The sequence below is a fragment of the Condylura cristata genome, unplaced genomic scaffold, assembly GCF_000260355.1.
Source record: "Condylura cristata isolate star-nosed mole 26May11 unplaced genomic scaffold, ConCri1.0 scaffold00025, whole genome shotgun sequence".
NCBI classification, from domain to species: Eukaryota; Metazoa; Chordata; class Mammalia; order Eulipotyphla; family Talpidae; genus Condylura; species Condylura cristata.
In genome coordinates, this window is record NW_004567126.1 from 20,949,022 (window position 1) to 20,973,711 (window position 24,690).

Below are 24,690 nucleotides of genomic sequence, written 5' to 3' on the forward strand. Positions count from 1 at the left end.
TCCAGGGCAGGCGGGGATCGAACTCATGCGGAAGTGGCTTAAGCTTCTTAGTGCTGTGCTTTAACCCGCTGTGCCACCAGGGAGGGCCCTAATGTTCCCATTAAAGCACAGATAACAAGAGAAAGACTGTCTAGAAGTTCTTCTCATTTGTTGCACATTGAGTTTTTATTGGAAATTCATATATTGTTTCACTTATTTGTTTATAACACAATTATTGTTGTGGAGCAGGAAAGTGGCCTTTTAGCGGATAAGATAATTTTTTTTATAATATAATAGTTTATTTTTACATCATTTTGTACATTTTTTTAATCTCAATTGTAATCCCCGTGGGTTTCCCATCACCGAGTCATCCGTGTGCCATCACCATAGTCCCGTGCACTTCCCTCCCACCCCCACCCCGTTTTTGATCCCATTCTCCACTTCACCCCCACACAAAATGTCTCTGGTACATGGCTGTTCATTACTCTTATTATTTTCTCGCCTGGTCCATTATACTCCTGCTATGAGCGAAACCATCTGGTATTTTTCTTTTGGATAAGATAACTTTTTAAAATTTTAAGTAATTAAATTCTTTTTAGTTTACAGCTAAATGATGTCATGAATTCTTGGATTACAGCCAAACAACCTAGGCAGTTAATTGTCTTTTGAGAAACCAGTTTTCTGTGACTACCATTATATGAAGCAACAGAGACACAGTTAAAAGAAAGGAAGTTCAGGTGGAAAGACTTTGGCCCAAAATACTTCAGAGGTGATAGATATTTGGCCCTTCTTACTGCATCCTACATGGAGATAAAAAATTTCACAAGGTCCCACTATCAGAGACCAACTATATAGTATTTCAAGCTACATTGGCTGAATGTGAGCATGCAAAACTTGTGAATACAACTGGACTTCTTTTTGTGGTCCTCCCGTGACTTTGCTCTTTCAGGCTCTGTATCAGTCTGGATAAGTTAGGCTATGTGGCAATAACAAATCTCTGACTCTTCATGGCACAACACAACCCAGTTAATTTCTCCCTCACATGCAGTCTCATACAGGTAGGTAGGTGATTCCCTAGTGAATCAGAATGTAGACCGTCTTCCTCTACAGCTGTGTCACCTTGTAATTCTTTTCTTCCATGTAACAGAAGGGAAAGAGGAAGTATAGAAAATTCACATCTACTCTCAGTTGTCCTGGACCAGAGGTGACCTACTTTTTTCTGCTCACGTTCCATTGACCAGAAATAATTGCATGGCTCCAATTAACTGTAAAGAAGATTAGGAAATGGGGGTGGGGGCAGCATATGGCTCTTTGGTGAGTATGAGGAGAGCAGGGGATGAGAGTGTCTTAACCCTACAAATGTTGGCTGATCTCAGGCAGCCCCAGGAGTAGACTGTGGTGAGCTGCCCAGGGCTGCTCGGTTCAGGCTGGCAGCTGACACCATCCCTGACAGGGCACAGTGCCTTTGGACAGTTGAGTAAGAGTGGGGCCCTCAGCAGACAAACACGCTTGTCTCTACCGGTGGGCCAGCCAGCAGGTCAGTGGAAAGGCTGAAGGTCATGTGGCTTGGGGGGAACCGGGGGAAGAGTTCAGCCCCATGCCTAGTCAAATTCTTCAGCAAGCACATCTCTGCCAGAGAGACCCCCTTACACTAGGGGGCCCATTAACCCTCTGGGTGCCAGGAATGGGCAGGAGGTGAGCACTGGGAGGCAGGGGAGGTCATCCTTCTTTGACCCTCCACGTGGTATTTACTCAAAGCATTTGTTGCCAGAGGCCCAGGCCCCTGGAGTATAAAGCGGAATGTCTGGTCCCCGTGCCCAGAACCGAGCAGGTGAGCAGAAGGAGCAGAAGGGTGCGGGTCGGAGTCCTAAGGGAGAGGATTGCAGGGGTTTCTGCAGAGATCTGGGGGTGGGAACTGAGAACCAAGGACATTCTCTGGGCGCCCTTGAGCACAGTTGCTTCTTGGGATGCCTCAGTCCTTCCGGCCATGACGAGGGAGGTGGGAGATAGGTGAGTGGGGAGTGGTGGCAGAGTGGCCTATGGGGTTTGGGGAGGATGGTTTGAGCTCCACACTCCGTATTACATGATTGAGCTGAAAAAGGAGCTGCTCCCCCCACATCTGAGGAAGACACCCCTTCCCTCTTTATCACTCACCTAGGTCAGTCCTCTTGATCCCCAACAGCTCTGTGCTGACATTTTTAGGGAGACCAGCAGATTCTGGGCAGGTTGGCCCGGCATCAGGCTCCCTGGGGAAAGTCCCCTGGGAGTTGTCCCTTCCTTTGCTTCTTCACACTAACCAGGAGTCCATTCACCTTCTTTCTCAGAGTCAATAATGGCAACCATGGCTGCAGTTCTGACCTGGGCGCTGGCCCTTCTCTCAGGTGGGTCTCTGACCCCAGCTTCAATGTGGAGGCGTGGGTGGAACGAGACACAGGAGCTGTCTGCTCTGGGCGGGTGGGGGAGGAGGGAAGACCACCATAGTCCCTAATCTTCATCCCTCTCCACAGTGCTTTCAACAGCCCAGGCACGGAAAGGCTTCTGGGACTACTTCAGCCAGAGCAGCAGGCACAAAGGCAGGGCGGAGCAGATCCAGCAGCAGAAGCTGGCATGGGAGCCCGCGTGAGTGGCCAGGGCAAGCGGTGTGGGCCAAGGGAGGAGACATCCAGGATATGTGGCGATGCATTGCCTCTGAGAGCTCACCTTCCATGACCCTCACTGGGATAGAGGGTCTGAAAGGCAGTGACTAGCGTGGTGGTCCTGGGTCTTCAAAACCCTCTACTCATGGCTGTCCCGGCCTTGCCCTCACTGTGGCTATTTGCTGGCCCCTTGCACACCCATGTGGGACCTGGGAAGAGTGGCGAGAACCCCAACTGCGTGAGAGCACTTTGTGAAGTCCAGTGCCTCTCTGCTTCCCTTGCACATGTGGGCTCAGATTTACAGGTGCCCTGTGCGTGGGCCCCGGCTCTGGGAACACCACCCCACATGCTTGGTTTCCCCAGAGGATGGGTGGGCAGTGTCTCTGGTGGCAAAGGAGATGATGGGGACTGGCAGTCTGATGACATGGGCGCATGTCCCCTCCCCCAGGCGCCTGAAAGACAGCCTTGAGCAAGATCTCAATATGGACAAGTTCCTGGAGAAGCTGGGCACGCTGAGTGGGGAGGAGAGGGCGCTCCCTGGGCTCCCACAGGACGAGGTGGACATGCGCCAGCAGCTGCAGGAGGAGTTGGAGGAGGTGAAGGCGCGCCTGGAGCCCTACATGGCGGAGGAGCATGAGCGCGTGGGCTGGAACCTGCAGGGTCTGCGCGAGCAGCTGCTTCCCTACACCGCAGAGCTGATGGAGCAGGTGGCCCTGGGTGTTCAGGAGCTGCAGGAGCAGTTGCGTGTGGTCGGAGAGGACACCAAAGCCCATCTGCGCGGGGGCGTGGAAGAGGCCCGGGGCCTGCTGCAGAGCCTGCAGAACCGAGTTGTGCACCACACCGGCCGCGTCAAGGCTCTCTTCCACCCCTACGCCGAGCGCCTGGTGACCGGCATCGGGCGCCACGTGCAGGAGCTGCACCGCAGCGTGGCGCCACACGCGGTAGCCAGTCCCGCGCGCCTCAGCCGCTGCGTGCAGGCACTCTCCAGCAAGCTCACGCTCAAGGCCAAGGCCCTGCACGCGCACATCCAGCAGAACCTGGACCAGCTGCGCGATGAGCTCACCGCCTTTGCCCGCGTCGGCGCGGATGCGGAGGAAGGGGCTGGTCCCGACCCCCAGGTGCTCTCTGCCGAGGTGCGCCAGCGACTCCAGGCTTTCCGCCAGGACACCTTCCAGCAGATCGCTGCTTTCACCCGCGCCATCGACCGGGAGACGCAAGAGATCCAGCAGCAGCTGGCGCCGCCTCCACCGAGCCACAGCAACTTTGCCCCCGAGTTCCTCCAAGCCAACAATGGGAAGGCCTGGAGCCAGCTGCAGGGCCGCCTGGACGACCTGTGGGAAGATATCAGTTATAACCTTCACGACCATGGTCAGGGCCATCTGAGGGAGCCCTGAGAGTTCTACTTGCAGGGCCCACTTCCCAGCTCCTTGTCTGGGGACCCCAGGACCTGAGCCTTTAGCTGGCTCAGTCCTTGACAGTGGCGTGTGGGGTGGAGACAGAGGACACGTGAGGTAACCCAAGAGGCTGTTGTCCCCAGCAAATCCAGCCTCCTGCACTCCCCCACCCAGATGCATTACACTCACCAGGCTTGCAAATCCAGCTTCCAGTGTGCGTTTAGGAACCCTCATGAGTTGCTCTGTTCTGGTGTGACTGCCGGGAGTGGGGAGGGAGAGAGGTGTCCTAGGTGCAGGTGATCTTGTGCAAGCCTGTTGCCATGTGCTGGAAATCTGTGTCACTTCATCCCAGGACTTGGCTCCGATCACCTGTGTCTACGTGGTGGCCACTGCTACAGCTGAGCCTCCGAGAAGAGTTCTTGTGTTCCTAGGGCTGACATGACAGCTTCCAGGGACAAGGGAGAAAGGAGTACATTATGATGAGGAGAGCATGTCACTCGTGTGTGTGTGCGTGCGTGTGTGTGTGTGTTTATCCCCCCTGCTCTGATGCTGGTGGGTAAAAAAAGTGGGGGTTGTGACGGGAAGGGCCAGAGCAGAATTTCCTTTCATAGCTGTACATCTAAACTGGTGATTGAATACCAAACTTTGGGGGCTTCTTAAGTCCCCTGGGAGCAAACTATTTGTCTTCATCATCTCTGCCCTTCCCACCTGACTTCTAGGGTGAAGTCTAGCCTTAAACTCAAATGAAATAGATGCTTATGATGGAAGCTTATTTGGTGTGATTCTCATTTGGACCATGGCTGAAAGCAGTGACCTCATCACTATCCCAAACCAAACCCGTCGGCTACTTTAATGCCTGGCTGCTCTTTCTCTCTCATCCACCCTCTCCCAGTCGGGAGAGCCCAGCCCTCCTTAGAAGACAGCTGTCTGTCAAGGCCTGGGTTAGACTCTCCCTCTACACCTGTGCCGTCCCCCCACCTGCTCACCACAGGGAGGTATGTAAGTGGTATAGGCCGTCACTGGAGGAGCAGTGGCCCTGGACCTGAGCCTCCTAGATAGGCTAGATGCCTATCTCCTTTGTTCCTGCTATGGCAGACACTGAATGGACTCTTTATTTTTTTTTTAAAGATTTGTTTATTTATGCACACAAAATTGGGGTACAGGTCAGAGGTTCAGGGGGGTGAGAGGATTCACCAGAGACAGAGTGGGGAGCAGAACAGGCAGATTAACTGAAATACACAGCTGAGGGGAACAGCGGGTGAAATGAGAGGTCTGCAATGCCATGCGGGTCACCTCCCTGGCTAAGGATCAATCTTGTGCTGTAGTGGCTGTGACAGCTTCATAGTGCTGTGCCCCACTGCACCACCAAGGACTCTTTTATGACTGACTCTCTTCTTGGGACTCCCAGACACTTAAAGTCCCCCCATTCCTCATATATACATTCACTTGGGCTCCAGCACTCCTCACAAATCCCAGGGAACGCTGAAACTGGGGGTGCACGGTGAGCTGGGGGAAAGAATAAAGGGTGGACACACTCCTTTCGCTTTTGAAATGGCCCATCCAGCACCCTTTCCTCAGGCTCTGCCTTGCTGGAGGCTTCCACACTTCCTTACAGCACAGACCCCACATGAATTTGGGCTGATCATGCCCCAGGCTGGACCTCTTCACCGATACCCTGGATTTAGCAATACCTGCGAGAGGTGCCCAGGGAGAGGAGGATCTGGAAAGGAAATTTTTACACAAAAGAAGTGTTTTGGTGTCCTTCCGATGCTGGGTGGGGTGAGTCAGCTGGAACAATGTGGTGGGAGTAAAAATGAGGGCTGTGTGCTTGAGGCAGGTCTTTGGGTAACCTTTTATGAGGACAGAAATAGGGAGTGAGAAGAGAAAAGGAGTGACTGAAAAACTGAGAGGGGCATATCAGAGGGGTAGCAGAATCTATCCAACAGTAGAGCCAAGCAAACCCAGGTTGCAGTGCACCTGCTACGCGGAGGGACAGGTCAAGTCCCTTGCTGCCCAGGGGCTGTCAGATGAATTTATACACCAAGTGTTAGGACCCTGAGTGATGGAGCTATTGCCCAGAGTCTGGGAGGACGTCCTGGGGGAAAGGACGCCTGGATTGAGGTGGAAGCAAAGCCCGAATCCGGTACGCTATGGAACATATTATCCGGCTTGGAATACTTGATCAGCTTCTGTTGCCCCAGGGCCCAGAGAGTGCGGCCTCTTTAAGAAAGGGCGGGCAGCAGCTGGCGGAAGTGGCGTAAGGGGTGGGGCCAGAAACGTGAGAAAGCCGGAAGTGGGGGTCCGAGCGGCGCATGGTGGCCATGTCGGCCAGCGGGGCGGTGGAGCCGGCGCCCCCGGGGGCAGCTGCTGCCGGGTCTCCTGCCCCAGCCCGGGCTCCCGCCCCGGGACACCTGTTCCGGCCCATAAACGCCGAGGACGAGGAGCAGCAGCCCACCGAGATCGAGTCGCTGTGCATGAACTGTTACCGCAATGTGAGGCGGGGACGCGGCTGCGGGCGGAGGGCGATTGAGGGTGTTGCCGGGAAGGGAGCGGGGTGGGTTTCCCGCACGGTTGGGGATCCCGAAGCGAGGCACCCTCGAGGGTCTGTTGGGCGGGGAACTGCGTTCTCAGTGACTTTCTTTCGCTGCTTTCTGCTTCCCCAGGGCATGACGCGCCTCCTACTCACTAAGATCCCATTCTTCAGAGAAATCATCGTGAGCTCCTTTTCCTGCGAGCACTGCGGCTGGAGCAACACCGAGATCCAGTCGGCAGGAAGGATCCAGGACCAGGGAGTGCGCTACACTTTAACCGTCAAGACCCAGGAGGTGAGAGAAGGCCGGAGCAGGTACCTTCGTTTCCTAGAGAAACCTTGGAAATTAGAGTCGGTCTGGTGGAGTTGGTGGGACCTGGACTACACCCCTCTCTCACCAAGCTTTAGTGTTCTCTTCTGCAATCTGATGTTGGTGTGGTCACCTGGTCATTTGAGGAAAGACTTGTGAAATTGTTTTGTAAATGTTGTCAGAGGCATCAGTGAGTTGCTGTCTTTCTATTTGGGCAGCCTGGCCCACCCTACCTGTACTGTTATTCGGGAGTGCTCTAGCTTGCATGGAGTGGGGGGAGGAAGAAACACCTGGCCTGGGTCTGATGGAGGGGAACCATCTGGTATTTCCACAGGAGAAACTGGACTGACTTTTTTTTCTACTCAGGACATGAACAGAGAAGTCGTGAAGACTGACTCTGCCACCACAAGGATTCCAGAGCTGGATTTTGAAATTCCTGCTTTCAGCCAGAAGGGAGGTAAATTTAAGATTCCAGCCTAGTTGGTCTCACCAACTTTCAGAAGCCCTGGTGCCTAGTCCAGTGGCTGTGTATGCTATGGCCATGTGTCTGTTGTGATTGCTCTTCTTTGATTGGACGTGAGTGGCAAGCATAGATGGACAGCTCAGTATGGTCTAATGATAGCCATGTGCTATCTGTCTAATGACAGACCGTGTGCTTAGGTTAGCATCACTGTTATTAGAGATGGATGTTCCTGGCTGTCTCGTTTTACAGATGAGGAAGTCAAGCCCTAGGGTCATACAGACTCTGGATAGCAGAGTCCAGGCTCATCTGTCTGCTCTTCTTGTTCACCAGCTCTGACCACCGTTGAGGGATTGATCAGCCGTGCCATCTCTGGCCTGGAGCAGGATCAGCCCACACGAAGGGTGAGTTGGGGTTTTCTGATTGCAGCAGCTTGGAATAATTGCTTTTATTTATCTGAATATGGTGTTAAGCTTCCCACATAGCTGAACTGCTTCTCACTGCCCTAAAACTTTTTGGGAAGCATATGCTGGCCAAGCTGCCAGGAAATTGCATCGATTGTCACTGTTTGTCCTTTTCTTTTCTCCTGCAACATATATTCAGGGCTCATCTCAGACAGTATAACATTACCTCTGAAGAGCCTTGCCTAATCTCCTTGGTGTATTTGTTGACCTGCGTGTATCTTATGTTTATTGCAGCAGAAATAATAAAATTGCATATTTAGCCATCTTCCTTCCTAGTTGGCTGGGGAACTTCATGAGGGGAATGTGATTTCTAGACCACCCATCTCTAACCTGGCATGAGTGCTTGGGCTAACTGAATGAATGAAAAAAATGAGGCTCCCTGGCACCACCCATGAAGTATTTGCCACATTCTGTTTTGAAGTCTGAGTCTGTCTCCACTCACACTAAAAGAGGTGATTACTTCATGATGGCAGCGATGTAGGGTGACGGAGTGGGGATGTATGCCTGTCACTGGGACCGAGGCTTTTTTTTTTTTAAAGATTTATTTATTCACATAGAACTGGGGTACAGGCCAGAGATGTGGAGGGTGAGAGGATTCACCAGGGGCAGAGCGGGGAGCAGAACAGGCAGACTGATGAAGTACACTGCTGAGGGGAGCAGCGGGCGGGGCAGGAGAGGTCTGCCGTGCCATGTGGATCTCTTCCGGGGCAGGTGGGGATCAAACTCATGCGGTAGTGGCTTAAGCTTCTTATTGCAGAGTTTTAACCCGTTGCGCCACCAGGGAGGGCCCTGGACCGAGGCTTTAATTCTCTGTTTATGGCAGGCAAAAGAAGACGTCATAGCTGAGAGGATTGATGAGTTCATTGTTAAACTGAAAGAGCTAAAGCTGGTGTCCTCCCCTTTTACTTTGGTGAGTATTGAGGGATTGAATTTAGGGGAGGGGGGACTTTGAAGACTGTCTTGGGTTTTCCACTGTGCCCGGATGGCCTGATGGTGGGTGAAGGGTCATGACTTCCCGCAGTTACTCTTTCTTCATCCATCCGTTAGATCATCGACGACCCCTCAGGGAACAGCTTTGTGGAAAACCCACATGCTCCCCGGAAAGATGAAGCCCTGGTAATCACACACTATAGCAGGACCCTACAGCAGGAGGAGATGCTGGGGCTCCAGGTGAGTGGACTAAGCCATAAGAATGTTCTGGAATGACCTTACACTCTGGATCAATTGGAGTCAGTGGATACATTTTGCTGCCGCCTGTGTATGCTTTCTCAGGGCCCTCCTGAGGGGAGCCTTTGTGTTTGTTCTTGTCCTCTGGCTCGTGTCAAAGACTGAGGGTAAACGTCACAATGAAGTATAGTAGCGGCAGGATAAAGTTCACAGTGAACTGTTTTTCCCTTGACTGGGGCATGGCTTTTCCCTTCTCTGGGGCCCCACAGGTGGCAGCAGATGCAAGGAAGCCCAAGCACTTTGTCCTGCTCCAGGGCCGGTGGTTGGCTTAGGCTGAGGTGTCTGTATGAACTTGTGCTCTGCATCTCTCCTACTTTAGGCAGAGACGCCCGAAGAGAAGCCAGAAGAGGAAGATCTCAGGAATGAAGTGAGTGTCCTTGACTGCTGTGGAGGAAAAGGGAGTCGTGGGCTGAGACCACTGCTGCTCAGTGTCTCTCTTCCTCCCTGCCAACCTGGCGACCACCAGCGTGTCAGCCGATTGTCTTTGGCCTGAGGATCCTGCCTGGGGAGGCTCATCCTGTGTCCTGTCATGTTCCAGGTGCTGCAGTTCAACACAAACTGCCCCGAATGCAATGCTCCGGCTCAGACCAACATGAAGCTAGTTCGTATCTTTTGTCCGGCGTCAAGCTGCTGTCGTCACCCTGCTCAGCAGGAGCCCATGTTCCGGCACATGCAAGACACGTGTTTCACTGCAAGTGATGAGGATGTTGCCTTTGATGAGACTGACCCTGGCTTTGGGGTTCAGGGAGAGAATTGGGTCATGGTTTGAAGACTCCTGTGTGTGGCCTGAACCGTGTCTTCAAACACTTGTGATGCGCTCACCATGGCTGGTGACCTGGCCTGATGGTGGACAGCCGGCTGAGTCAGGCTGCTTCCTGAGCCAGGACAGCAACTGTGTATTTGGGGTTTGGTTTTCTCCAAAGGGTGGTCTGGCTATCTTGGAAGCAAATTTCCTTAACTCCATCTTCTAGAAATCCCCCACTTTAAGGAGGTTATCATCATGGCTACTAACTGTGAGAAGTGCGGCCATCGAACCAATGAGGTTGGTGGACGCCCTTATTGGGAATGAAGACTGGCTTGAGCATAACCCCTCTCTCTTCATGCTTTGAGATGTGTGTTGGGGGGATGAGGGGAGTAGCTGGATTTTTGTCTTGGGCTTAATATGTTCAAAGGAACTAGGAACTAACCTAGTTCTAACTCCTAGAAGGATTAAGAGATGCTGTAAACTTTCTATGACACATTAAAGGTTGGTTATATGAAAGAAAGGAGATTCAGGGGTGGGAATTCAGGGAGATGTATTTTGACTCAGAGAACTTACTAGAGCTATTTGAAAATAGAATAGGCTGCCATGGAGGGTTGTAAATATCCTCCATTTAAGCTGGTTAAATTATTAAAATCAGAATGTTATAAAGGGGACGCCCATAATGGATGCAGTGACTGAAAGAGGCGAAACCTTTAGAAGTCCCTTAAGCCACAAGAGTGGCATTTAAAAAAAAAAAAATAATAGTTTATTTTTACATCATTTTGTGCATTTTCCCATCTCAGTTGTAATCCCCGTGGGCTTCCCATCACCAAATCACCCGTGTGCCATCACCAAATCACCCGTGTGCCATCACCATAGTCCAGTGCATTTCCCTCCCCCCACTGTTTTTGATCCCCTAAGATTGGGATTTTTTTAAAGGTAAATTTAGCGTTTTTAGGTAATTTGGACAGAGTTTTGTCAGGTTTCTGGAGCCAGGCTGTCTGTTGCAGGCTAGCTTTTGGTGATTTTGATTTGGTAACTGCTGACATTGTTGTGTCGAAGACTGTCCTTTGTAGCGTTCAGTGGGCCTGACTGACTCGAGTGCCGTACCTACCCTCTGGTCGCCCGCGAGGATCATGGCTTCTCTGCTGCTGTCCTGACTGCTGTTGTCTGTGCAGGTGAAATCGGGAGGAGCAGTAGAGCCCCTGGGCCTCAGGATCACCTTCCACATCACAGATCCCTCAGATATGACCAGAGACCTTCTCAAGGTAAGACCTTCCCCTGAGAGCTTCCCCTGCGTGGGAAGGTGACTGTCCTCACAGAAGTGATCCCTGTCTCTGGGAAATTGTTCTTTAAAATTATGTCCTGGGGTCATATAGTGTTTCCTTATTTTCCCTGGGTTTGAGGGTCCCAGAAATCTGTTAAAGGAAAGGCAGATTCAGAAGGCTTAGTACCAGGGAGCTTTCTGATGCCCTGACAGCTTTGCCTACCAGTGTCTACAAGGGCCTTGGTCTCTGGCCTCTACTGACAACTGGGAGCTGTGACTTTGCAGCCCTGAATAGGTTGGCTGCATTATTCCCTCTCACATGGATAGGAGAGAAAATGGGAATAGCTGGCTTTGTCTGCAAACTTTCTGTGCTATTTGGGCAGGACGACTCTGGTTAGCTTTCTCTGGTGGCTCTGGATTTAAAAGCTAATTTGACCTCTCACCTCACAGTCTGAGACGTGTAGTGTGGAAATCCCAGAGCTGGAATTTGAACTGGGAATGGCTGTCCTGGGGGGAAAGTTCACCACCCTGGAGGGGTTGCTGAAGGACATCCGGGAACTGGTGAGTCCATGAGGGCAGTGTCTGCGCGGCACTGCGACTGTGGCAGGGGCTGGGAGCCTCAGACATCCTTGGCTTTAGAGAGAATCGCTGAGGGTTTCTCAGCCTTAAAATTGATGTAAAAAACTTAAATGTTGTTTTCCATTGTGAAGGGATAATTTAGTAAGAATCTGAGTGGGCCCTGGGCCTAAGGCTGTGACAATGTAGATGTTTTGTGGTTTGGCTGATCATGAATTTCACTCGAATAGAGAGGTGAGGCTCGTCCATCCCTTACACGGGTCTGTGGTTGGTGCCCGAGACCTTACAGCTGTCCTCGCGACACACTGTTGCTCAGTGTGATCCTCAGCTGTCAGGCATTTGTCTATAAGTTATACTTCTCATTTCTTCTCATTAGGACTAGAGCTGCTTATAAGAACATTTTTATTTCTCACTGTCAGTTTTCTTGGCAAATTAATACACACACTCCTAGCAGAGGCTTCTTAGTCAGAAAGGTGGTGTGGGATAAATGGAGACCAAGTCTGGGCACCCTCCTGTCTCCCCCGACCCTGGCCAGGTCTATGGTCAGGCCTGACATCGAGTCAGTATTCAAGCAATTTGGATGTTATCTGTTGCAGGTGACCAAGAACCCTTTCACTCTGGGCGACAGTTCCAGTCCCGGGCAGACGGAGAAACTGCAGGAGTTTAGCCAGAAGCTGGACCAGGTGAGGTGGCGCCGGTCGGTCCGCACTTAAGATCATGGGGCTCCAGTGAACTCGAGGCTGCGCCCACCAAACCATTGTGTTGGGGTTGTTCTGGTTTCTGATGCCCTGTTGCCATTTTCTGGCTTGGTTTTCTCCTGTACATTATTGGAATATCTTCTCCAGACGATTCTTGAGAAAGTGCTTGAGAAGTGAAATTTCTGGAACCTTACATGTGTGAACATTGCTTTATGCTACCTGTATACTAGCTTGATGGCTAGGAATAGCCTTCTAGAATAGAATAGGTTTTCGTCAGAGTTTCGAAGCCACAGCACGAAAGCCTTCCAGTCTGACTCTTGAAAAGACTGGGGGCCTTCTGATTCCTGCTCTTTGGTATGTGACCTATTCTTGTGCTGTCTTTTTTGCCCCTCAACCTGGAGAGGTGAAAATTAACAGATATGCCTTGGTGTAGGTCAACTTTCAACCACCAGGTAACATTTGGTGGGGTTTCTTTGACTGGAAACATTTTGTGTTACTCTGTTGGAATTGCTTCTCTCTGTTCTCTTTCTGAACTCCTCCTGTGTGTTTGATATTAGGGTGATTTTTCTGGTCTTTTGTTATTTATTTTTTGCCTGTTTTCAGTTTCTTTGTGTTTCCTCCACTCTGGGAGATTGCCTTACTTTCCAGTGTTCAGTTGAATTTTTCATTTCCACTAACGTTTTTATTTTCCAAGAGCTGTTTTTTTTTTTGTCTTTGAGCACTGCCTTAAAAAATAGCATTGTGTTGTTTTAAGGATGTATAGTATATTTTCCTCATGAGAATCTTTAAAGTTTTAATATCAATTTTTTTGGCACCTATAGTTCACATTTTCTCTTAAGGTCCCTTTCCCTGCTCACTCAATTGATTTTCTGTCTTTTAGTGCCAGGGACTTTGCACAGTGATTGTGTATTTTAGATTAGAAAATGAACTTTTGGGGGTGAGTCTTGCTGGCATTGTGCTTACTGTGGGGGACTTAACTTAGCCATGTTGTTGTAACCCCAATGCCAGAGTTGCTCAGTCTCCTCTTGGGCTAGTCAGAGCCCCAGAGGGATGTTACATTTCCTGGCCAGGGTACAGGCCTGGCTGCAGTGTCGTGAGAGCATGGTGTGGGGAGGTGGAGGTTGTTTGCAGTGGGAGCACGTTCACTGACCCCATGCCTCGTGCCCTTCCCTCTCCCCTTGGCTGGCCCAGTGCCTGTGCCACCTCTACTGTATGACTTCTCCACGGCATGGCTTCTCATGCTTTTGCTGGCAGAGAGGAGGGGTTGTTGACATGTTTAGAATGGAATGAGATCTGGAATATTAGTGGTGTCCCATTCATACCTTATTTCACAGTTCTTAAACTTTTGGGGATTCTGTGATGTACACTGGGCTGGTTCTCTTTTGGCAGATTTAAACCTCTTCCTCTCAGGAACTGTGTAAAGTTTGGCTGCTATGTTTCTCTTTTATTTTTTAAGATCCTTGAGGGGAACATGAAGGCCCATTTTATTATGGATGATCCAGCAGGAAACAGCTACTTACAGGTATAGTAGACCATAATGGAGTAGACATATCTTGGAGATCTATTTTCTTACCTTTTGTGAATATTTATTTCTGAGGAACTTGAGGGAGGAAGAGGTGGGTTATGGCAGGGATTATAAGTGTGTGTCAAGAGATGAAAAAAGGATACTCCTGCTCCTACTAGTTCTAGTAGGAGCTCCTCTAATTCTTGTCCCCAACCCTCAGTGCGGCAGGGGAGTTTGCCTTCTGCAATTCTGATTGTAGAGTGAGGAGAGATATTGCTGTCTTCCGAGACCAAGATAGGACATTCGAGAGGCTTTAAACAGATGCAGGAGGTATTCTTGTGATTGAGAGTCCCATTACCATTTACTGAGCAGCTTTTATAGGTCACATAAAACTTTTGTAAGCTCTTGCCACAGCTAAGACCACTGATATTCTCTTCATAAAAAGGTACAGATTAAAAGTAGTTTTTAGGCACATGGCTTACTAATTCTGCCTGGGTCTGGACTGTTCAACTCGCAGCCCATGTGGGCTCTGTTACTGTCTATTAGTTGGACATGGCCATGGGGAATTGGAGGCCCTTAGAGAGTAAAAAACTCATTAAATTCTTGGGGAAGTGGGAGGTGGAGGCTGGCTGTGGGTGGCAGGATGGCACAGGCACTGTCTGTCCTTGCAGAACATCTATGCACCTGAGGAAGATCCTGAGATGAAGATGGAGCATTACGAGCGCACATTTGACCAGAATGAGGACCTAGGGCTCAATGACATGAAGACGGAGGGCTATGAGACAGGCCTCGCCCCACAGCGGTAGCGGCGCCAGGTTTCTGGGCCAGCTGCGGCGCCACTCAGACCCCAGGGTTACCTGTTACTACTGAAGAAGGCTGGGCGTGTCCGCCCTACTAGGCATTGCTCATGCAGAGAAGTCACCTGTCTGAGCCTGAGGTCTGGGCACGTGATGCACGTGTAATCCTGTCTGGTTCCTTGACCTTATTTTGGAGGTTTTGGCCTAGCTTGGGAAGAAACCCAGAAATGAACCATGGGGCATGTCATTATTGCTTTTGCTATTAAGTATTTGCCTTTCCTCCACGTAACACACGATTCTCAAGGGTTGCAAGTCTGAAGTTCAAGGTATACCTGGAGTTTGGGAGTTGATTTTGAATATACAACGTCTGTCAACAGCCTAACTCTTCTGAGCAGAGGGAGCTCGGGATAAGTGAAGATGCTCTCATTAAAATGACTTTCATCGCTTGCCTCTGGATTCATGTCTGATAACCTGCTGATACAATCCAGTCTCCTCAAGAAGTTTTTTCCCAATGTGGCCTCTGTAATTTGGAGATTGGAGCTGGTGTTTCATTCAGTCAGTAGATGTTTAATGCTTTACTTTGTGTCAGGCACACTACAGAAAAGTGAGCAAAATAAAGCTCTGCTTTTGTGGAGCTTAAAGAATAGCAGGGAAAAATGGGCAAACAGAGTGGGTTGGGTTTGACAATAAACCAAAAGTAAAACAGTATGTCAGATGGTGGTTAGTTTTCTGGGGGAATGTGAAGCAGGAAAGGGCATGGGTGGTGTCAGGAAAGGCGGGGGCAGGTGTTTCAAATAGAGTAGTCGGGAAGGTGATAATTTGACATGTAGGCAAAGCTGAGGGGGAGGTGAGGGAGGGAGCCTTATGGATAGTTGGGGGGAGAGACCGCTAGGCATGGGGAGAGCACATGGAAACTGGAGTGTTAGAGTCGGCGGGCACTTGTGATCCCCTGGTCTCTCGGTCACTGGCAGGAAGTTAAGGACTCTGGACTCCATTCTGGTACTTTCTGCACTGCCGTAACCAGTGATAACTGCGGTGCTGGCTGCTGGGTATTCATTCAGTGAAGACCTGTTACTGGTTAGGATGCTGTGGCAGACTTTATTGCCATGTGCTAAAAAATCTGAATAGTTGCCTGGTTACAGGTGACTTAGCTGTCACACCCATTGCTCTGTTAAACTATTTCCAAAAGTCACAAGTAGAATTTTCACGTGGGGAATGCTCTCTTTCTGTCAGATTTGACTGGACTGCCCTCTCAGCCCTCCTCTTTGCTGCTGTGACACTGGACCCCTACTTTTCCCTTAGGAAACTACCTTCTTCTTTCTTAAATGTACTTGTTTCTACAGGTTTTGCTTTGAGATACTCCTTATTTGACATCTTAGTATTTTCAAGTAGGGCTGACTTGATACCTGTGTCTAATTTCTGTGAGGCAAAGTCTGGTGTTCATATGAGGACTAAGAAGATACAAACAAATAAATACAGCATACAGCACTTGCATAGACTTCTCATAAGCAACTGTTCTGCCCTAACAGGTGCCCTGCAGATGTATGCCATCTGACTGGAAACTGTTTCCTAGCCACCTGACCTGTATGGGAAGGCTCTGGCTCACTGAGTCATGTGTGTTTGGTTGGCATAATTCAGTCTTTAGACTAATCTAGTTATTAGGAGTAATAGCCCTAGGTTCTGAGCCTGTAGACTGAGGACAAGTTATTGCTACACTGTGAAAGTCAGCTAAGGCTCTTCCTGCTCTGGTCTGGCTGTATTTGGTTCCATAGTCCTCAAGCATTGTTCCATACAACCCGGCAGGGGGTGGCGCTTACATAACCGAGTTTCCAACCTCTAGCAGGCGGCATGTAGTTAATGATCCTCAGATGCACACAGTTCATCCAGGTATGCTTCTGTTAGGGAACTGGAGGTAGCATGTAGGTAACAGGTGTGGGAAGGGCCCGGCTCTAAGGTCAAAAGAGGCGAGGCAGGCAAAGTGTCAGCTCAAGAACATGTAGATTCAGTTTCACAGCCTTGAGGATAAATTTTAGATGGAAAAATTTGTGGTTATATGAAAATGGGAAAGGAGAATTCTTTTGTGAGTACTTGCATTTTAAGCATATTAAATACAGCTTGAACACTGGTAGTTTTAAGTGTTCATCTAAGGTGCATGATGGAAAGTATGAAGAGCAGTCAATTGCTAATAAAGCACGAATGCTGGGCTTCAATACAGCTTTAACATCGTTAATACGTCATCTTTATACCTGAGGTATGTCAGTACCTGTTGCACATGACAGGAAATGGAATCTGTAATACATCATCTTTATACCTGAGGTATGTCAGTACCTGTTGCACATGACAGGAAATGGAATCTGCTTAAATGAGAGCCGAGGTATTTAAGGCTGCTTGGCTTTATTATTTTAAAAAGTTTTTATGCATTTCTATTGATAGGACAGTGGCAGTTGTTTGTTTTTTTTTTTTTAAAGATTTATTTATTTATACAGAACCGGGGTACAGGCCAGAGATGCGGAGGCTGAGAGGATTCACCAGAGACAGAGTGGGGAGCAGAACAGGCAGATCGACGAAGTACAGTGCTGAGGGGAGCAGCAGGCGGGTCAGGAGAGGTCTGCCACGCCATGTGGATCTCCTCCCGGGCAGGTGGGGATCGAACTCATGCGGAAATGGCTTAAGTTTCTTAGTGCTGTGCTTTAACCCGCTGTGCCACCAGGGAGGGCCAACAGTGGCAGTTTTTTAACTGAAAAGAGGGCTAATTCTGTGTGCATACCTCAGAGTTTGGAAAATGCGTTAGTGTTGACACCCCACAGGCTGCTTCAGTCCTCATCTGCAAAATGGGGATGATAATGGTACCTACTTCAAAGAGTTTTTGTGGGGACTAGTGAGTTGTTAACTGTACAGGGGGTGAGAGGATTCATCAAAGACAGTGGGGAGCGGAAAAGGCAGATGTACTGAAATATACTGCTGAGGAGAGCAGCAGGCGAGACAGGAGAGGGCTGCTGCGTCATATGGATCACCTCCCTGGAATCGAACTTGTGCTGAAGCAGCTGTAGTGCTGTGCTTTTAATCTGTTACACCACCAGGGAAGGCCCGTGAGGTGCTTTTATTTGCATTTTCTCTTACAATCACAGAAATTCTAGTTTCTCTTTTAAACCCCTTCTGGGAAAAAGTAGCTATAGAAATAGCCTTATTTTAAAGGTGAGCAAACAGCTTCAGAGAGGCTAGAGAACTTCTAGAAGGAAGGTAAGCTTCTAAGAGGCAGGTTTCAGAGCCAGACCAGGCTGGAACCTGAGTTCTGAAAATTTTGAGTAGAATGACTCCATTTTTTTATTAGATGGGATTACAGTCTAGAGAGGGCCAGACTCAGACCATGCCACTGGACATGAATCCATTTGATCCTGCTTAGCTGCCCTTGGGTCTGGTCAAGCTAAGGTTGGTTACGGAGTAGAATAGGTACAACTGAAGACAAGTGGGCAGGAGATGAGTCCAGTCCTTGGGGCTGAAATTGCTGGTAATATTAACTGGAGCAGAAGTGTCTGCCAGCAGCAGGGCCGCGGCTGGGCTTCAGATACACCACAATAGACCTGAAGCCAAGGTAGGGTTGTATGGGGTACATGTGGTGCCTGTGAAGGCCCTCCAGCTAGTGAAGCCCTTTTGCTAGCGTTCCCTTTTCATGAGACCTCAGACTCAGTCTGCTTTTCTTCCTGTGCCTGTGTGGTGACCATGCCATATAGCTAGTTCACTCTTTTTTTTTTTTGAAGATTTACTTAACGCATCCAGAACTGGGATACAAGCCAGAGGATTCACCAGAGACAGAGTGGGGAGCAGAACAGGCAGATCCATGAAGTACACTGCTGAGGGGGGCAGTGGGGGGACAGGAGAGGCCTGCCATGCCATGTAGGTCACCTCCCCCTCTGGGGATCTAGGGATTGGGGTCGAACTGAAGGCTGCTGTGGCTAGCTTGCAGTGCTGTGCTTTAACCCACTGTGCCACCATCAAGGGCCCTATAGCTTGAGATCAGGAATTGCCAAACCATTCTAGTGTGTTTAAGTATTTTATAAACATGTATCCCCAGATATGCACATTACAAACTATACCTACCTTCACGGCTAACATACTTACAATAGTGAAAAAAACTTCAATTTGCATGTGATGTGATTTACAGATCTATGTTCTACTTAAAAATATTCGGATTATGTCTTGCACCCATTTTGTCAGCCTGTTCCCAAGAGTTGTCTTTTGGTTGTGAAACTGGGCAACTCCCTTAATTCCAAGTTTCAGTCTTTTCTCCTCTGTAAAAGAAGGGTAAATTGTGAGGATTAAGTAGGATAACTCATGGAAAGATCGTAATGTCCACAAGAAAATTTTTTTCTACCCCCAGACCTTGAGAATTAGAATTGTCTTCTTTTTTCCCTCTTGCTGTGCCGAAAGTAGATCCAGGACCTTCGGGGCTACCCATAATAGAATACCAAACGTGACAAAAGTTCTTAGAACGATCCAGTGAGCTGCTAGTATGATGCAGATTTTGTTCAATAACTTGCCCCTGACTGTACAAGCCAGGAGAGCATGGAACCAGACCTCCAACGCCAGGGCCTGCATTGCAACTACCACACTAGGGTGCTTCAGACGCTACCCGGGAGCAGGGATCTCGCTGGGGTCTTAGCGAGTGAACCGAAGGGGGACACATACACTGGCCAAGATCCAGCCTGGCGAGGGCTCCAGGGCACGCAAGTCCGCCGCAGGCCCGTGTCCCTCGTGGGGTGGGCGGGTCCCAGCACACTCCGCCACTTCCGGCCCAGGCCCCGCCCCCTCAGGTCGACGCCACCCATTTTGCGTCGAGGAATTTTGTCCCCAGCGCCGCGCCGTCTCCCCGCCCTCGCCGCTGCCATGGCGGCAGCTCCGCCGCTCTCCAAGGCCGAATATCTGAAGCGTTACTTGTCCGGGGCAGATGCCGCCGTCGGCGGGGGCCCTGAGGCCAATCGCAAGCGTCGCAAAAAGCGGCCGAAGCTAGGCGGGGCCGGTGGCAAAGGGTGAGTTGGTCGCGACGGGGGCGGCCTGCTGCGCCTCGCGGCCCCTCAGCTGGCCAGCTTGGCTCTGGGCCCCCGGCTCTGGCCCCCTTCGCGCCTTCGGCCGCTGCCTGTCCCGACCCTGCCGGAGCGCCTGGGGAGCTCGGGCCGCTGCGTGCGTCCCCCGGCATCGCCCCGAAGGTGTTCAAGCGCGGCAGTAACTCTCGTTACCCCCTTTCCCGCCTTCGTAGCCGTCAGCTCTGTCCCAGGGAGAATGAATGCGTGTCCCTAGAATGATCGTGGAGCAGTTCAGAGCATCCGTGCTTGGGTGTCGGAAGCTCAGACTCTCTTTGTGGCAGTTCTTCAATCCCAAGGGCTCTGGTTCGCAGTGAGCAGAGACCATGCTCACTTCCTGTTACTCCTAACATTCCCAATAAGTGACATTTAGCAAGTTCTTGACCTGTGGCAGGCACTGTTCGAAGTGCTTCAGACGTGACTTTATTTAAGCTTCACAGCACCGTCATGGAGTAGGCATTGCTGTCACCCCCGCTTTTGCAAAGGAGGCGGTTTTCATGAACTAGTGTACTGGATTGAAGTTTCATCCCCACTTCCATCCCAGTCAGGTTCACCCAGAAGCTTCGGATGTGACATTTGGACACAGGGTCTCTTCTGACATAAATTGATAAGATGAAGTCATACTGAATTAGGATGGACACTAAAGTCATCACGACTAGTGTCCTTTTAAGAAGAGGGCAGTTTGGACACAGACACACAGGTAAAACAATTGTGTGAAGATGGAGGCTGAGATTGCTGGATGTTGCTACCAGTAGCCAGGGTGTACTTGACGCTTCCAGAAATTGGATGAGGCACTGATTTCATACTTTGAGAGAATTTTAAGCCATTAATTTGCGGTGCTTAGTAGTGCTAGGAAGCTAATATACAGCAAGGTCAAATAGTTCCAAAGAGTAGTTCCATGCTCACTTCATTTCTAGATTTCTTAGATTGGTTCTTGCATTATTCTTGCTAGTTGTCCTCCTGCCCCCTGACTTGTGTGGTTTCTTCGGAGGCAGTGCCATGTAGTGAGAATAGCTTGAGTTTTGAAGCAATACTGATCAGTACTTGAATCCAAGCTTTACTAATTTATGAACTGTGTGACCCTAGGCAAAATAATTCATCTCTCTGAATCTCAGTTTGCTTATCTTTGAAATGAGAGTATTATCTTACTTACATTAAATGGTCATTGTGATTAGAGAGATGTAAAGTGATCTGAGCTTTTAAAATAGTAATTCCCACCATGCCAGTGGTTATCATTTGGAATCATCCATAGTTTATCTTTCTGACAAACCTTTATTGAATACTCCCTCTGCGTGATTGCAGGATTTTGAGGATGCACTATAATGAGAAAGGCATAGTCCCTATTCTGAATATGTTTTATAGAGAAATGGGGATACATTCTCTAAACAGCCAATGGATCAGTATATATAAATAATGAAAGTATTCCAAGAATGACTTAGGGAGAGAAAAGAGGTAGTTGAGGAAGGTATGCTCAAGGAAATTACACACACACACTAGGTCTAAAGAATAAGAATTTCCCAGTAAAGAATGAGAAGATTTGGTCAGGCAGAGGGAAGGTGTGCATATTTGAAGAACTGATGTGGTAGGGAATTGGTTTCATCCTGGCCACCAAGAGATAAGGTAGTGAACATAGAGGGCAGTGTACAAGAAGAAATTCGCTAGGTAGGGAAAGGCCAGGCTATCTTGTAGGATTTTGAGCTTAAAACCAGTGTATGTTTGTCAACTGATACTCAAAAACAAGTCTTGGTCTTTTTATTTCCCACATTTAGAATGCGGATTGTAGATGATGATGTGAGCTGGACTTCTATCTCCACCACTAAACCTGAAAAGGAGGATGAGGAAGATGATGGAGATTTGCCTGTGGTATGTGTCTTTTGTGGCATGAGAACAATGAAATGCAAGGCTCACAATTGTTACTGCTACTGTGGGATAGGTTTGTAGTGGGAAGGTGAGGGAAGAGGTGATTCTTTCCCAAGAGCTGTTTTAAAATGGCCTTCATTGATGATACCTGTCTACCGTCTTCATTTGTGGAGGTCCCTGTCAGCCTAAAAATGGGGACTAATCCAAGAGAGGTAGGACTCCTCAACATCACTGATAGTTAGGATTAGAATTAGCCATGGTTCAGGTTCACTTATGGGAAACTTTTCTTTCTTTTTTTTTTTTTTTAAAGATTTATTTATTTATTCGTACAGAACTGGGGTACAGGCCAGAGATGCGGAGGGTGAGAGGATTCACCAGAGACAGAGTGGGGTGTAGAACAGACACATCGACAAAGTACACTGCTGAGGGGAGCAGCGGGAAGGCGGCTCAGGAGAGGTCTGCCGCACCTTGTGGTCACCTCCCGGGCAGGCAGGCATAGAACTCATGCGGAAGTGGTTTAAGCTTCTTTGTGCTGTGCTTTAACCTGCTGTGCCACCAGGGAGGCCGGGAAACTTTTCTTTTATTCGTTGATTTAACTAAACTAAAATTCTTTACTTTTGTGTGGTTACTGGAGATAAGTAGATTAATAGATCACAATGTTTATACTTTTGAGATCATTCCTTAGAATGGGAAACTGAATTTCAACAATGTGATTAATGGTGGAGAAATATTTCATGTGTGTGACTTTGTAGCCCTGAAGAGGTAGCATACTTCTTATTCCACTGGAAAATTTCATAAAGGTTATGAATGTCTGGATTGAGTTCTGGAGGCTGAGTAAGAGCCAGGTGTCCAGAAGCACGGGCAGATAACCTGGTCATGGACCCACTGCTGGAAACTGCTGAGCAACAGAGTGAAGCCCTGTGGTAGACTGCATTGTACTAAAGTGGGTAGATGAATTCCAGATACATTTTATGTTAATTCCTAGCAAATTCTACAATAGATTATTTAAGAGATGGTTTATTAGTAATAGAAGGTGAAAGTGATCATAAGGAGGCAATTTAATTTTGGTCAGAATGCATCGCCAAAGCATAATTAATATTTACATTTTTAAAATTTTATAGAAGCAGTAGATATTTGTTGTAGAATATTTGGGTACTAAGAAAAAAGTCAAAGTTCTAGAAAGACTGTAATAGTCCTGCGCACTGTGACCACCTAGAGACAACCACCCCCATTTGTCTATGCATCTCTTTAAATTGTAGGTGTATTTTATTTTTTCAGATATAACTGGGATCATACCGTATGGATGGTATTAGAATCTGCTCTTTCACTTAAACATGTTGTGAAGATGTTAATAAGATTGAAAATATTCTTTGAGAATGTAGTTTTTAATGGCTGCATTAAAATGCAAAAATGGTTCAATGTCCATATTAATTTAACCTGTCCTATTATTGGACACGTGGATTGTATCCAGTTTTAAAATATCATAATACTTTTATAAACCTTTTATCCATAAATCGTTGTAGAACTCCATTTATTTCTTTCATCCCATGAAGTGAAATCAATCAGCAGAAGAGCATGGCCCTTTTAGGTTGGGATTCTGTCATGCATCTACCTAGTTGCTGCCGTGGCACCAAGTTATCTTTCTGCTAGCGGTGTATGAGAATGCCAGTTTCCCCATTTTTTTCATTGAAACTAGTATTATTTACAACAACAAAAACAATAGCAAACCCATGCTGGTTCGATAGGTGAAGAACTGTGGTATTTTCTTTGAAAAATAGTGAAATGAATTTTTTTTCATTTATTTATTGAACCATTTGCCTCATGAAGTTTTTTTTTTCTGTTTCTTAGAAAATTTCTGTTTTCATTGCTTTATTTGGTATTTGAAAAAAAAAGAGTATATTATATTTATTATGTCATGTGTATTTTGTTAGATGCCTTTTCCTTTATATTAGTTTTTGACTATTGAAAAAATTTAAAAATTTCATTTTTATGTAGTCAGGCCCATTTTCCTTTGAAGATTCTGTTTTTCTTCTATGATTGCCCCAAAATCTAAACAAGGGTGGCTTTAGCCCCAATCCTCCCACACTGCTGGAAACAGTTCTCTATTACTGAATTCATTTTTGTTACTGCAAGACTGTCACCACCACCAATGATAATGGCAGAATAATTAGGACAGCAGCAGTAGAAATGGCAGCACAGGAATAATAGCTGTCACTTCCTAAGCATTTACCGCGCCAGCACTGCTGTACCTAGGAGAGTTACCTCACTGACCCTCGCAGCAAGCCTGTTAACCCTGTTTTTATAGAGGAGGACATTGACGCTTAGAGAGAGTAATTTACCTTAGGTTATACAACTATTAAGTGGCAGAACTGGGAATTTAGGTTTCAGGCGTCTTGCTTGAACAACCCTATGATTTTAATGTCAAGTAAGCTCACCCTAGGTTGCATGAAGACATATGGCTGGATCTCTGGAGAGGAGAAGTGGAGAGCAATTATGACCTGGGTTTGAATTCCAGCTCTGCCATTTGCCTGCTTGTTTGATTGAGAAAGTTACTCAACTTTTTTGAGTCATAGTTTGCTCTTTTACAGTATGGAGCCTTTCTTTGCAGGGCTCTTGTGAGAATTAATGAGATAAGTAAAGCATAAAACAGTGCTTTGTATATAGTTGCTACTTTAAAGGTATGTCTTTAAAAGTATGTCATGTGGAAAATGAATTAGTTATTCAGAGTTCAGAATTGGGGCCAGTGGAATCAAGTTACAGGAAGGTAGCTATGAGTCCAGTAAAACAGAAGTTTCTAGCACTATCCCAAAATATTATGGGCTGCCTTGAATTTAATGAGTGCCTTGTCTGTGAATTGGCTCCCTGTAAGGTGGGACTGAATGAGTGATCCTATCAAGGTTATTAAAGAGAAGATTCCAGATTTATTGGGGGGTTTGGATGATACGAAATGTAGTTTTATCTCTTAAAGATTCTATAATTCTATGTATGTCTTACTGGGTTCTTTTGGAAAACCTATCAATTTTTTTTTTATTATTACAAAGTTTATTTTTACATCATTTTGCACATTTTTTTTTTCCCATCTCGATTGTAATCCCCGCGGGTTTCCCATCACCAAATCACCCCTGTGCCACCACCATAGTCCCGTGCATTTCCCTCCCTTCCCCTCAC

At 48.0% G+C, this 24,690-nt stretch overlaps 3 protein-coding genes across 4 annotated transcripts in view; all 3 read left to right on the top strand.

The window, feature by feature from the left end:
* Positions 1-2,311: 2,311 nt before the first annotated feature.
* On the top strand, positions 2,312-4,009 carry APOA5 (apolipoprotein A-V). Its single transcript, XM_004689233.1, has 3 exons — positions 2,312-2,360; positions 2,487-2,598; positions 3,064-4,009. The coding sequence occupies exons 1-3, from the start codon at positions 2,312-2,314 to the stop codon at positions 4,007-4,009; spliced, it is 1,107 nt and encodes a 368-aa protein (XP_004689290.1).
* Positions 4,010-6,310: 2,301 nt separating this feature from the next.
* On the top strand, positions 6,311-15,292 carry ZPR1 (ZPR1 zinc finger). 2 transcript variants are annotated; one of them, XM_004689234.2, is made up of 14 exons: positions 6,311-6,501; positions 6,673-6,834; positions 7,216-7,306; positions 7,643-7,713; positions 8,597-8,683; positions 8,821-8,943; positions 9,320-9,367; positions 9,539-9,605; positions 9,972-10,042; positions 10,921-11,010; positions 11,460-11,570; positions 12,182-12,268; positions 13,740-13,805; positions 14,459-15,292. In XM_004689234.2, the coding sequence occupies exons 1-14, from the start codon at positions 6,322-6,324 to the stop codon at positions 14,591-14,593; spliced, it is 1,389 nt and encodes a 462-aa protein (XP_004689291.2). In that variant the 5' UTR covers positions 6,311-6,321; the 3' UTR covers positions 14,594-15,292. The 2 variants fall into 2 exon arrangements, with proteins under 2 accessions (XP_004689291.2, XP_012585339.1); XM_012729885.1 differs by lacking the exons at positions 13,740-13,805; positions 14,459-15,292 and adding an exon at positions 12,717-13,012.
* A 4,176-nt stretch (positions 15,293-19,468) lies between these two features.
* The window catches only part of BUD13 (BUD13 homolog (S. cerevisiae)), a 25,607-nt gene continuing 20,385 nt past the window's right edge, over positions 19,469-24,690 (top strand). Inside the window, exons 1-2 of the mRNA XM_012729355.1 lie at positions 19,469-19,611; positions 21,432-21,525. Of these exons, the coding sequence (XP_012584809.1) occupies positions 19,469-19,611; positions 21,432-21,525 (237 nt within the window). The remainder of the gene's footprint in view (positions 19,612-21,431; positions 21,526-24,690) is intronic.

Coding starts and splice junctions, on each gene's coding strand:
- APOA5 (XM_004689233.1), top strand. CDS start 2,312: ATGGCAACCATGGCTGCAGTTCTGACCTGGGCGCTGGCCCTTCTCTCA. Junction 2,361..2,486: donor GGCGCTGGCCCTTCTCTCAG/GTGGGTCTCTGA, acceptor CCCTCTCCACAG/TGCTTTCAACAGCCCAGGCA. Junction 2,599..3,063: donor AAGCTGGCATGGGAGCCCGC/GTGAGTGGCCAG, acceptor CCCCTCCCCCAG/GCGCCTGAAAGACAGCCTTG.
- ZPR1 (XM_004689234.2), top strand. CDS start 6,322: ATGGTGGCCATGTCGGCCAGCGGGGCGGTGGAGCCGGCGCCCCCGGGG. Junction 7,307..7,642: donor TGCTTTCAGCCAGAAGGGAG/GTAAATTTAAGA, acceptor CTTGTTCACCAG/CTCTGACCACCGTTGAGGGA. Junction 12,269..13,739: donor TTAGCCAGAAGCTGGACCAG/GTGAGGTGGCGC, acceptor TTATTTTTTAAG/ATCCTTGAGGGGAACATGAA.